General features: G+C 36.1%; 1 protein-coding gene across 3 annotated transcripts in view; it reads left to right on the top strand.

The window, feature by feature from the left end:
* The window catches only part of LOC117426607 (protein Largen-like), a 94,308-nt gene that overhangs the window by 58,397 nt on the left and 21,172 nt on the right, over positions 1-14,739 (top strand). For all 3 annotated transcript variants that reach the window (XM_034924714.2, XM_059022544.1, XM_034924717.2), the window contains one exon: positions 1,992-2,846. In XM_034924714.2, the coding sequence (XP_034780605.2) occupies positions 1,992-2,717 (726 nt within the window). In that variant the 3' untranslated portion in view covers positions 2,718-2,846. The remainder of the gene's footprint in view (positions 1-1,991; positions 2,847-14,739) is intronic.

Below are 14,739 nucleotides of genomic sequence, written 5' to 3'. Positions count from 1 at the left end.
AAGTGTATTCTTCAAGGAGAAGGTCACTGTGACTGTTGACAGATCATTAAGAATGGCACAGACCTTCTAAGTAATGTTTAGTACAGTATTTCATCTGTAGGCATTTATAGATTCCCTGCTGGCCTGTAATTGTGAAGACTGTATTTATTTGTTCTACAAACTGAATGTTTTAAAATGCTTGAAGTCTTCTTACATAAAGGAACATGATGTCTTCGAAATGTACATTAAGGAGCATGCCAGTAATTCCAGATGTATTTGTTTTTACACGTGTTCAGCATTTAAAAATCATATCATCCAGGACAAGTCCATGGCAGCTTTGAATCAATCAGATTCTGCCAAATCTGTTTAGCTATGTTTGCAGACGTACAGTATTAAGCAATATAAGCATTGCATACTTATGCATAGTTTCAGGAGAAAAGCTACTTAGAAAAATAAATACAAAATAAATGTTTTAGTGATCTTTAAGTAAGGCTGCGTAAACTACTTTAATTAGCAACCAATAAATCACATACGGCAATACATATACAAGTAGTGGACAAAAGAATGGAAACACCTGGGTAAATGAGGGACACCAAGTGTATTGAAAGCAAGGGCTTCCACACAGTTGTGGCTCATGCGTTAATTAATCAGATAACATCCCAGCATGCTTAGGGTCATGTATACAAATGCTCTACATGCCTGTTTGCCTATAATTATGGCTGCAAGAGGAGACCTCAGTGACTTTGAAAGAGGGGTGATTGTTGGGGCGCTTTTGGCAGGAGCTCCAGTGACCAAGACAGCTCAATTTGCTGATGTTTCACGAGCAACGGTGTCTAAGGTGATGTCGGCATGGATCGCCGAGGGAAAGACATCATCAGCAAAGGGCAACACTGGGCGGAAGCGCATACTCCAGGATTGTGATATCTGTGCATTAATTCGAAGTGCAAGGCAAAACAGGCGAGCAACTGCAGATCAATTGACTGCAAATTTCAACCTGGGGCGCGAGCAGCCAGTTTCATCAAAAACGGTCCACCGATAACTCCACATAGCGGGATACCATAGTGGCCCAATGCCCTATTAAGTGACTTTACACTGGTGTTTCCATGTTTTTGTCCACTACCTGTATGTGTATGCGTAAGATATAATGGCTTCCTTTTACTGAAAGCATATGGACTGTCGTTATTTTTAAGGTAAAACATTTAAGAAAGTAGTCAAGTTGTACACTGCTAAGGCACAAGCAGAAACATTTATCTATTTGACATTTTTATTTACCTTTTTGATTGAACGTTTTTGAAGTTATGGGGAAGAACTCCCATTAGTTATATATGAAGTACTAGAAAATGTGGAAAGATAAAAAATATGACAAAAACATAATTTGGGTCACCAGGGACTCAAAAACTGGTAGGTTCTCGGCATATTTTACCCATTTCCTAATGCTATATGTTTCACAGAGAAATACAGGTAATAAAGGGACTGAATAGTCACTGGTTGGAATTTGCTGTACTAAAATCACAGATGAATCCAATGGTGCCTGTTTTTTATGTAATGCATTTTGTGTTGTATATCTGGAGCACAGGAGAAATGGCCACCCAGGGCAGTTTAGATCTTCAAGCTATAATAATGATGATGCCAAAGTGCACTTTGCAGTTCTAAATGGAAAAGCTTTTACAGGACATGCAGGGGAGGAATGGGACCAGATCACTTATTTTATGGAAACAGAAAAATGTTATGTGGGATTTATTTTTGACAGTATTTGTTCCAAATGATCGCTTTTAGCACTGGTTTCAATAAAACTTCTCTGAGACATTAGATCCTCATCACTTATTCCTCCATCTGAGAATCACAATGAAACCTGAATAAGTACCAACTTAGAACTTAGAGCTGTAGCAGTAAGGTCTTAAGCTATGCCTGCAGGCAGAGTAATGGCTTTCCAGCTGTTTAGCACTGTGGAGTACTGTACTAGCTTCCTCATTGCCTGTCAGACACTGATGACATTTCTCTTTTCTGTTCAGGTTGTTGACCAGATAGATTCACTTACCTGTGACCTGAAGCTGGAGGAAGAAATGACTGACAGCTCCAAGACAGATACGCTCAACAGCAGCTCCAGCAGCACCACTACCACCACCACTGCCTCCAGCTTGGAAAAGGTCAAATTGCACTCAAAAGGACAAATTATAAAGCCACCTCCAGCTGTCCTTACAGTGCTAAAGAAACCAAAACCACCTCCTCCACCACCGCGGTTGACTCCTGTCAGATGTGACTCCAGTAAGACTCTGCCCGTGGGGATACCTTTGAAACTTAACGGGACCCTTCTTCGGAATGGAGTTTTACCAGGGACACAAACAAAGGTGCCGAATGGGGATGTCTGTTGTATTTCCAAAAATATTCTAGACAAAGTGCCCACATCACCGCCTCTGCATAGACCTGACAAAGACAGATGCCCGCAGGCGACTAGAGAGCGGGTCAGATTTAGTGAAAAAGTACAATATCACGGTTACTGTCCAGACTGCGATGTGCGATATGATATCAAAAACCGGGATGTGCACTTACACCCTGGACCCATTCACACAAAATTAAAATCACCTCATCACTGTCCCCTACAGCCCCCTCCTTTATCCCCTTTAGAAAATGGTGGGGCATGTATCAGTACCAGTCATAGCTTTCCCCCTGTGCCTCCACCGACTGCCCCTAAACCCCAAAAAACAATCCTGAGAAAATCAACAACCACAACCGTTTGATGTATACCACTAGAAAAATGATTACTATTTAAAAAAAATGTAATGAGCACTTTCTACTCCAGGAATAAAAGGCAAACACTTACTCCCAGTGATCTTAAAACAAAAAAATGGTGAGAAGATAAAAACATGGTAAGTGCACAATTATTTTACTTGTGTATTAGTCGTTTGTTTTTTTTGTATACAAGCAGCTGCTTCACAGTTGATTTAAGAATTACAATTTGATAAGTTTGGGATTTGGATAACAAACAAAAAAAAAAAAAAAAAAAAAAAAAAGGTCCACAGGTGAGTGTAAATATGGACCGCAAATTGCTGAAAAACAAGTACAATCCTCATGTTATAGAGGATGGGATGCCAATATTTAGATTTTAAGTATATCTGAATGATATACAGTGCCTGTATAGATTCCATGATTGCTTAGGAACCACAGCACAGTGAATGGCTGTCACACTTGTTAGGCACAGAGCAGACACAGCTTACAAAGCTGAAACTTAAATAAATCACCATTAGAAAAAAAAGAAACATGTTATTTGTTTATTGTAATTTTTAATCATATACTCCATCTTAGTAACATTCCTTGTAAATTGCTACTGTCCATCCAATATGTTTTAGCATTGGAGCAGTTTATTGGAAGTATGAAACTTTTGAAATAAATAGTATAATTGGTTATGCATTTTGGTTTGGTTTATGTACAATAATGCAAAACATTTTTTTAGTAACCCAAACATAAAAACAAATACAAGCATTCAGTAATGACACACAGGCTAATTGACTGTTTACTGATCCCTACTACTATAGTAATGTAGGACTTTCTGTATCACAAACTTAAAAAAATACAGGTACACTGTACATCCTTGGGGAATTCGTTGGTTGACTTTGTCCTTGACATCCAATTCAAAATGGCTGACTTGCTGGCTGTGCTTGTTATAACACTGTATCTCTATAAAAAACTGAATGGATTACCTCCAAACTGAAGTATGTTATTGCCTCAAATGTAAAAGTGTGCTGATTGATTTCGGGGTAGATAAAAACATAATACAACATCTGATTTAATTTGATTTAAAAGTTGGTAGCCATATATTTCCTTTTATATTTATATAAAATGATGTAAATTTAATTTCTGAAAAAGGGGTAGTTGATTTCCTTCAAACTGTAGAAAATGTTTGCAGTATTTGAAGCCATGCTAATTATCTAACTAGGTATATTCTTCTTGACAGGGGTATACAGCATAATTAGTGTGCCCGACCTCTGGATAACCACTCTCCAAATGTAATTAAAGTTTATATGGATATGTGTTGGAGTGTTTTTGAGTGTATTGTAGTCTTGGTAAATATTTAGTCAGTAGCTACATTTCTAGTAGAAGTGGTTCACACTTTTCAATTTGGCACCGCTGCTGCACTGTAAGACTAGATTTCAAGTTGACTACACTGCAAAATAGCCGTTAGTTACTAGTAATTCTGTCACTCACAATTAAGCCAATGTATCAATACAGCATATCAGATAATGTAGCATAGAGATTAAGGGGTAGGTTTATATATATATATATATATATAAAACAGTATTAGAAGAGGTAAAATGAAGACGGAACAGAATGCATTGTACAGATGACGTTGCAGCAAACCACAACTCAGCTCCTGCTAATTATTTGAACAATGTTGCACGACTCTCGCAATGTATAATGCTAGATATCTCACTAAGAAGACGCAACAAATATTGAAATTACTACATTGCTGCTGTCTTCATTAACGTATTTTCTCTTATCGTAAAAACAGTGAATAAGCCGATTTTCAAAGCATTTTTGCAGGGCCCTTAAAATCGGGGAGCGACTAATACACTGGTGAGACATATGCGCCGGTGTGTGTGTAATATTAATATTACACACACTACTGTGTAATACTACTGTACCAGTGCCACAATGGGATTACTAAAGCCACGGGTATGTCTCACACAAACTTAATTGTCAAAAACCTGATTTATTTGTTTAGGATCTACGGCATTCAGGTCATGTTGCTAGGTAGAAACACAAAACCACTGTTCAAATTAAAAGTTTAATTTCTTATAGTCATTTTGAATATTAAACACAAGCTTCCAGACTCTTGACTGACCTCCTCTTGAAAACGTCACAGCTATACGGTTTGACTTAGTGTTATCACAATAGCTGTGTTAGTCAGTGTGAACATGCTGGCTGTAGGGGTGACGTCAGGCCAGAAAGAACCACACACGCAGACAGGCAGTACTCTGGTGAGTGAAACTGAGATGCTGCGACGCTCAGTGCGTTTAATGATACACAGAAAATAAAATGCTGAACAAAAACAAAATACGGCACTTGTGGCCAAAATAAATAGACAAACACAACGAACAGACACTAACAAACAGGGACGAACACTAAACAAACACGTACCGTGCTGGTCCTCCAGCACCACGAAGCAATTGCTTATTATTATTATTATTGATTTTTCTTTCCTCACTCTCTCCCGTTCCTTCGCCCTGAACACACAACCCTGAGTGAATGAAATGTGCATCTATATATACAATTGTGCTGGGATTCAATTACCAATTAATTATTCACTTGAATCCCAGCACGTGAACTAATTCTATGCAACCCCATGCTCACATATTATTAAATACACGTGAAGTGCAATCCCTGTGCCTAAATACAATTATACATTTTAAATAACTCGTGCTACACACACCCATTTATATCCCGTGCAGCCATCTCTATACACCAACATTAACACACCACACGCAACATACAACACAGAAATGCACACAGGGGCGGGGCACATTGCCACAGTCAGTCTCTATGAATTTCCTTATTCCAACCCTCCCAAGCCATTGATTTGTCAACATTCAAACTGAACCCGCCTTTGGGATTATGTTTGTTGTAACTACAATGCTATAATAATGCAGGGGACTTTGAGACTGAATAAGGTAGGACAGTAAGAAAAAAAATGAAATTGCGCTTTGTTGAATTTGCCAAAATACATGTTAATCGCAATGCTGATAAAACATGAACGCAATTGTACTGCACCGTAAGCAACACTAAAATGTTTTGTTTACTGGTTATTAGATGGTGCACTGTTTAGTTTATTGTTTTTTTTTTTTGCATTTTAATTGATGAAGCAGCACTGTTTAATACTTTTCTTTTAAATGTGAATTAATACAACACATCTGTAAAAGCCAATGTAGCGGGAAGTTTTGTCTAAGTATGGTTTTGGGAAGAAATGTTCAGTAAAGTAAAGAAGATATGTTTTTGAACCTGATAAGCCAAAATAAAATACCGGTAGTTTAATACAAATTTGATGTGCGATGTATAACTTGAATTCATGCTCTGTTAATTATTACTTTTTAAATTTTGAAAAACAAATAGTTTCTAGCAGTTTAACTAAAAATGAAATCAACACTGTAAAATTGTAATGGTATAGAATGTTGCAAACAAGGGTTATTTCGAAACTAAACCTGTGTATCTTTCTTTATTTATTGGTGTTGAGCATGTAGGAATAAAATAAATTGTAAAAAAAATATTTTAAACACAAAAAGGTGTCTTCTTAAAATTGAAGTCTCAAAAAGTGGGGCGCGACTTTTACACCAGTGTGACCGATAAAATTATTTTTACGGTAGTGCATACGACAACATTTTCACTTTCAGTGTCGCAACAAAAAATGCAAATTGCGTTATGTTTGTGCTGCGTCCGGCCCATCTTGGTACACCTACCCCTAAGTGAATTTCTGGCACGGGGATGCTATGTTTTTGTTCATACAAGCTCACATTTCTAGTTTTATACAACCATCAGTGGTGAACGTTTGCATTATTGTCACAAAAAAATGTAAAACTCCTCTGGAGAAAATGAATGCAGGGAAAAGTCTTTAATAAGACTCTGGCTATTAAAATTACTGTTCAAAATCTATTTACTGTAGAGCCTATTAGTGTGAATAGGGTTTTATTTCTTGTTTGTTTTTATGTCTAGGTTTTTAGTAGAGAAGTAGCTCATGAGAATTACAGCTAAATCTCTCCATCCCTATCTCAGATAAATATATAAAGTTGTTTTAGGTTGGTTGCACAGTAAAACAACCTGTCCTGCAATGATTAGTGGCTATCATCAATCATTGTCTCTGGGGTATTAATTTCCATCATAGCATTAATGACCATAGCTGGTCAGCAGTGAAGCAGCCTTTTTATTATACTGTTTATCTAAATCGTTCATGGAAGGGATAAAATAGTTTTTGTACTTAATCCTCCGCTGATTGCATCAAAGAATATATTCATCCTTACAGAAACAGCTAAATGCTGGCAGCAAACAAAGACCATGAAGCACATGTTTTACCCATTTTGGACACTGATTTTAAATACATACCAATAGGCATTAAACTTATCAGTCAAGCCCCAGCTGGTCATTAAGTGGTGCTTTAAGTACAAATTGAACACTAAAGTCCTTACTAGAGGAAAGTCCTTTTTGACTTTAAACCTTCTGCTTAAGTAAAAAAAATACGTAAATACTCTAAATATCCTGTTTAATGTAAATGTCCTTGATGCACTTTTACCATCTGGTGAGTACTGACTAAAAAAAAAAAAAAAAAAAGGAAATGAACTGGATACACATTTAATACATGCCATTAAAAAAAAACTACCAGAAAAAAAAACAAAAAAAAAAAAAACTTTGTGTTCTTAAATTTAGCACACGTTTCCAGAGGTGGGGGGATAGGAAACCAGCAGGGACCATTTCTCCTCATCGCACAACAGCAAACCCTACTGGCCAGACACCGAGCATATTCAGAGTGGTTAAAATCAGGGCCGGTCTCTGTTCTCCGAGATCAGTAGCCCGCCCATCTCTGCTCTGGATTGCTCATCGTAAAAGCGATTCTGGCTTCAGGCTTGTGCTGTGTGAGGACCTGCTACGGTGAGGAGAAAAAACATAATTGGACATTTCAAACTGGGAGTAAAATAAATAAAATGTATTAGTGGTCACTCTAAATTAAATATATATATATTTATATACTGTGTCTGGTTTTGATTTTACTCCAAATTGTTTGACGGGTGTGTAATGTGAAGAAGTTCGCCATCAGATAGATCTGTCAACTGATCAACATCTTCTGAAAAAAAAAATCTGTACTAAAAATATTTAGTATGATCTCCGGTAATGCTGCGCTTTAAAAGTATGGTATATATATGGAAACCCAAACCCAAAATAGTGAAATGCTGCACCTCATAATAAAAGGTCTCTCTATTGGCCTGGCTTTAGTGAAGTGCATTTTGATTGGATAGCATCTGTGATGTTTATCCTATGAGTATTTCACTACAGTTAATATTTTGTTAATTTATTTTTGGTTTATAAACATTTTGGACGATTTAGTATGATTTCTGGTAAGCTTGTACTTGTGATCGCCAACTCTCCCAACAGAAAAAAAAAACATCACTCGTCTAGCTTCCTGTCTATCTAACATTACTTTTTTTTGAAAGTATATAAAACCATCCCTGATTGGTTGTTGGAGGCTTTGGAGATGTCAGTCATTTCTTAAACAACCAATGGTTGTTTAAAACAGCTTAAAATGGGAGTATAACGTCACCATTACATCATCGTTCATATATGAACAATTTCTAGCACCAAGAGTGGAAGGGTTAAGCCCTGTTTGGCTACTTTGGAAACTGATTTCAGCGCTTCAGAATCCAGACTGATCTTTTTCACTGTCCACCATATTAAACAAACCAAATGCACTCCTGAATCTGTCACCAGTTTGATAATATTTCCCATAAGAGCTCAGCTGATATTGGTAAGGGCATCTGCTATGAAATAAGTAAGTTAAAATGTATCCTATGAATGAATAGCCATTAGCATTAGTAAATACGTCCTTTACATTAAATTTTTTTAACAACAACTTTGTTTAAATAACTTCAAAATAGATTTTTCATGTATTGCATTCTATAAATGCTCTGTCCCATGATTATTAAACCTTTAATAATCTATCCTGCAAATTAATAAGTAATTAACTTCCATCTATACGTCTATTATAGGTCATATATACTTTTGATAATATAATAATTATACTGATATTTAAAAAAAAAAAAAAAAAGAAAAGAAAATGCACATCCTATACCATTTTAGTGCAGTTTCAAATTGCTGTGAATGGTAAGTTGATCAGTAAATATGCTTTCAACATACAATATGATATGCAGACTGACTGCTTTCTTCTCTACATTACAGTATTTAATGTGAGATACAATTACATTGGTTTAGCTTTAGGGGCTGCAGCCCGGGGCCTCGGATGTTGATGGGTCCCCTGAAAAAGATATCATTTAGAATGCAATATATAAAATAAATAAGTAGTGTGTGACTGGATGGATCGGAATAACGTGGCTGTAGGAGCAGCGACTGCCTTTACCTTGGTTATTCCAGTTCTGGTTTTTAAATGTCATTTACCAATTGTAAAGCTGAATCAAAGTTAAAACAAACAAAGGGTCAAGTCATGTGATCAGGCAGTCCCTGCTCCTACAGCCATGCTACTCCGATCAATAGAGTGATTGACATGGCATGGGCAGTGGTAAAACAGTAAAGGGAAGGAACTGAATATCCAAAGAGGGGCCCAAAAACTATAACAGCCCCGGGCCCCCTTCAAACATAATCAGGCCCTGGCAGGACAACTCAGAAATGCAAAAATTAAAATGAAAAGAAAAGAAAATAATGCTCTGGAATTGATTTTTGTAACCGTTTTATATATTATCTCTAGACCACTGTGCATAAAACAATGTTTGTTTAGCAGCTCAAAGGTTACAGTCTTATAGTTCCAAAATGATCATCCACCTGTACACATTTTGTGTGTTTCTGACGAGATTCCCAAATACTGTCTTTTGATTCTGTGCATTTTAAGAATTACTGTTTGGTATTCTGTCCTTAACCAGCAGTTTGTCACTCCCAAACTGTTGTGGTATGAATGCTATATTAAATAAACAGAAAAAAATATATTTGTAAATCAGATTATTCTGCCTTTTATTGCAACTGTGGTATCATTCAGTAGAGAGGAAATTGTAAAGGGGACTTGAGCTGAAACCTCCAGATAGAACCACTTGTTTATCCTGTAATATATATATATAAGAGCCTCAAAATTCTGTTTTATTAGGCTTTTTAAAATTCACTTACATTTGCATTACTCTGAGCTATATTTTGAAGGCCTTTTTACTATAGTTGTCATTAAATGTTTAAATGTATAATTGATGAATTACAAAAATATGAATATGATGAATATCATGGAGTGCATTGCCAAGCAACTGGATATACTTGTGGTGTGTGATTTGCATGTTTATTAATATTTATTTGCGAAGGGACGTGGCAGTGGTTTGTGCCATTGATAATTCTTGTGTATATGAACATTAAATATTTTCAATTTCTGTACAACATTTCTGGTACATGGAAACCTGTATAAAACAAAATGTTTGCTTCATTTTTCTATATATCTTTGTTTCTATACCTTTGTGCTTGAAAATTACAATGAACAGTTACAAAGTGTATACATCCATTTTAATACAGAGTAAATATGTTAATGCATATACATACAATGCGGTTTATAAAACATAACATAGTAACATTTGAGATTTCTTGATCAGTGTCGCTTCTGGTGTGTAAGATCATTTCAGTAAAAGTGGCATATTGCCCCACAAGAATTACTAAGACTCCATATTGATGCATTAGACAAGAGCCTCTCAGAATGATCGCAAACATTAAAAAACGGAGACAAAAACATGAAATGAAATGCATATTTACTCTATGTGCTGTCTTGGCAAAAAATAATTAAATTCAATTGGCTGTGTCTGCCTGGTAAAATCATGGCCAAATGATGCTGTATAAGACTATTTAAGATGTGGAGACTGATTTGTAGTTTCACCCCAAGGAGCAGGTCATTTCCAGCATCAATAATGCAGTAAATCTATTCCTGTTCGAAGGAGGCAGGCAAGATAATGCAATGTTTTGAAATAATTCACATTAACCCTTGTAATCTTAAAGCAACACTGCCTTATACAGTAGTCCTCAGCTGCATTCTTACATCTTCTGATTTCAATGTGGTAGTTTGTTTTGCTATCAATATTGATATACATTTTATTGACTGTAAGTTTGTAATTCATTATAAAATCTACTTGAACGTGACTGAGGCCCTTAAATGTTTCATTTTTTTTTTTTTGCTCCTTCATTTGGTTCCTAACAATTTAGCTACAGTGGGGGTTATTTAAACGTGAAGTGGTGATGCATGTGCACGTTTGGCAGAACAGCTTGAGAGGATCAGGTTTGTGGCCGAAAATAGCGGCCACAGAGAGGGATAGGGTAAATCTCATTTACGCATCACGTAAAACACAGGAAATACACACCCATTTTCACATGGAAACCTGCACCACTGCTCCCAATCCAGACAGCCTTGGGAGTATACGTGGAAGGTGTCTGGCATAGATCTCTATAATCCTACGTCTCTGCTGGTTTTCAGCCATGGTGATCTGCAATAGCTGAGTTGGACAGTTTCATTATATACCTCGGGTTAATTATTTTCTTTTTTCTTTAATTAATAAGTCGTGTGATAAATCAGTTGAAATATTTTTCACTACTAACGATATGCCACCCCACCAATGAATATTTGAAAAACAATTTGGGCAAGAGCAGTAAAAGATATTGTAAACAACCAGGCACGAGGCATTTACAAATCACGGCTTTAGTACATGAGCTTAACACTGTGCTTTAAAGTTTCACTCAAACAAGATGTCACCTGACAACCATGGATTTCCAGGTGAGATTCTCTCCTGTACCTGTTCTCTGTGCATGGAAACGGCATTTTCCCAAGCTGTCTGCGAAAACAGACAGCTAATTTGCATATCAACCTCCTCCTTTCCCCTTCATTTGCATGACATCGGGTGAAAAGAGGGTCTTCTCGAGTGAAATAAACTGAGACCATGGAAACCCGAAATGTATTAGCACAATGTCTTGAGAACACACATGGAAACTCCCCCATTGTGTACCTTTTCTCTGAAATCTTAAGTATAAAGGAAAAACCTGCTCATTAAGGGTCTCTTGAATTAAGAGACAGAGGCACCATTTTTTATTATCTGTTCCTGTGAGGAACAGAATACTGTGTTCCAGTATCATTATTCAACCCTTCCCATTTTCTTGGTCTGTGTGGTTTCCCTGTTCGTGAGTTACAGTGAAGAAGTTCATATGCTCACATATAGGGCTGTGTTCAGAGGTTTGAAGGTCTGTTCGCTTGCCAGGAATTCGAAGGTAGTTCTAAACCTTCGAAGGTTGATCAGGCAGCATTCACACACTGTCAGATGTTTCTTTTCTTTTTTTTCTCTGCTAAAAGATACCATTTGGCAATGTGTGAATAGTATAAATCACACATTAAATATCACAGACATGCACAATTTTATCTTTTGATTTGTATAATGAATATTACTTAAACAAAATTCAAATCCACTACCTGATCGTTATATGTACCACCTCTTTATGGCGCCACTGCAGTGCATTGGAGGAGGGTATTATGTTAAAGCACTGTGGGGGTAGCGGCTGTATCGCTTCAATAAAATATGTACTGTATACCTAGTGTACAAGACATTGTAAGAAAAGTGGTGTGGTAGAATAAGTATAAAACATAAAATATACACTAACTTTTAACGCACATTTTAATTTCGAAATCTGAGCACAGTCGTCCCTCCGATTATTTTATTGCGTTGAAAAATGATTATTGAGAACCATATTATCATCCGTGACCCAATATGATAGGCCTACGTTTGTGGGTAACATTAGCTCTGCACTGATGGAGTAAGCAGCACTGAACTGTCTGTGTGAGGCGTACATGTCCTTTTACAGCAAGCACTTCCCATCAAAGCGAGTTTAACATGAATCTTTTTGAATAACTGGGTTCTGGAGTCTTTCACACCAGTCATATAAAACAGGTGGTGTCTAAAATATATCATGTCCCTATTTCTCTGTGGGCGTCCGGCGTCAATGTTCTTCTTTAACCAGTGTCTTTATGAAAAATGCACATCAATGTGGCAAATAAATGTTAAAAAAAAACATTTTTTCCCCTCAATAATAATATTGAGATATTCACATTGTGAATGGTTGTTTCTGAGTAGGCTACAGCATTGCACCTTAAAAAAAAAAACACAGTTGAAAGGTCACCCCTACAGTGTCCAAGAAACAGGTTTTGGAAAGGTAGAAGACAGTATAAGTTAGAAGGTAGAAGTTGATCTAGTTTGTAAAAAGATGTTCACCCAGTCTGAAGTATTTCATTGAGTTATGTTTCATTTTGGAGAAAATTAAATAAGCATTTCATTTCAACAGACTTGGGTATGACCAGGGGAATAAATGTTATAAAGATACATCAGGATAATAAAGTGTAAGTATTAATTAATCATTATTTTATAAAGGTTGTGCCGCTACTTTTTGGGTTAAATAAATTAGCAAGAGCTGTATATGAAGATCCCAGCCGGGGGTTACAGTAACATACGATCTGTGTTCAACAGCTGAGATTGCATTATTGTCCGACACTACTGTATATGTATGAGTATGGCAAGTAGCATCAATTACATGTACATAAACAGTGTGTATTTTTATTTTTATTTAAATTAGAAAAACATGATTACTGTTCTATATGACATATTTTCGAACTACATGTGAACGTTTTATTACATGTATATGGATTACCTGTAAGGTAATAAGATTTTCAATGAAATATCAACTATTAATTTACTTACTAGAATTGAAGTCATTGTATTTTATCTTGCTCTTAATTGTATTAATACTTGTACTGTGATTCTTGAAATGTATTTTTTGTTTACAACTGTAAATCACCCTGGGTAAGGGCATCTGTTAAGAAATAAATAATAATAATAATAATAATAATAATAATAATAATAATAATAATAATAATAATAATAATAATAGCTGTGGCAATGGTCACCAGTAAATTATTCAAATTAGTACTATTGAAGGTTCAAACTTTCATTCGGTAATGTGTTCAGAATCTTTGAAGGTCAAAATGTACCTTTCGTTATAGCCCTACTCACAGTACATAAACAATACCCTGTGTGAGCTCAATACAAGTAGGTAATCAAAGTGTATTTCCCCTTTATTCCCAGCACAGACATCAGAAAAAAACACTATAAGTAAGCAGTACATCATTCACAATGAATGGATAATGTAAATCAGAATATACTGCTATTGATTAGGTCTGTCTCACTTACTGCATACTGACACTGAGCTGAACATCTGATTATAACCACATGGCTTTGGATAATTACGTGAAAGATGGCAGTTTTCTCTTGTGAAATGATACTGGTTTATATTTGCTCTTTAAATCTGATGGGAAAAACGTGCTTGAATAGGCTATCATTGGATCGGTTTACATGAATCTTAGAAACTCCTGATTCACTCCCCACTGTCAAGACAATAAGATATGGCAAGCGATATGGTGAGAAAATCACCTTTTCAAACTTAAAATCCAGCTGTACAGCCCCAAGCATGTCTTTCGAAGCACCTGGAAACTGCTCAGAGTACTTTAGCTCTGGCAAGCTTCTCTGGCTATAGAAAAACAAGTAAGCAAAGTTCGTTGCAATTTAGTGTCCTAGTCATAAATGTAGCTTGGGTTTTTTGTCCATGTAATATCACGTATACAATCTTTCCAGATGACTTGCGGCAAGGTGCTTCATATTTTAATTGTTTGATATTGTCACATTTGTGCCTCATAAGGGTAGAGGACTGACAATTATCCTGGTGGGTTAAGTGAATTTTATATCTATATATATATCTATATCTATATCTATATCTATATATATATATATATATATATATATATATATATATATACCTCCTTGTCACACGGCTGGCTGAGTGGTGCCGTCAGATCCAGGAAATGAATAACACACAGGACAGATGAAATGAAAGATGAAATGAGATGCTTGCTTGTGCCGGTGTATTGTAAAATAAAACGGTTTAACAAAACAGAGAACACTGACTGCACAAACAAAAACGGCGCGTTGGCCAAAGTAAATA

Source organism: Acipenser ruthenus, chromosome 1 (assembly GCF_902713425.1).
Source record: "Acipenser ruthenus chromosome 1, fAciRut3.2 maternal haplotype, whole genome shotgun sequence".
NCBI lineage: Eukaryota > Metazoa > Chordata > Actinopteri > Acipenseriformes > Acipenseridae > Acipenser > Acipenser ruthenus.
This window is presented reverse-complemented; position numbering and strand designations above follow the sequence as displayed.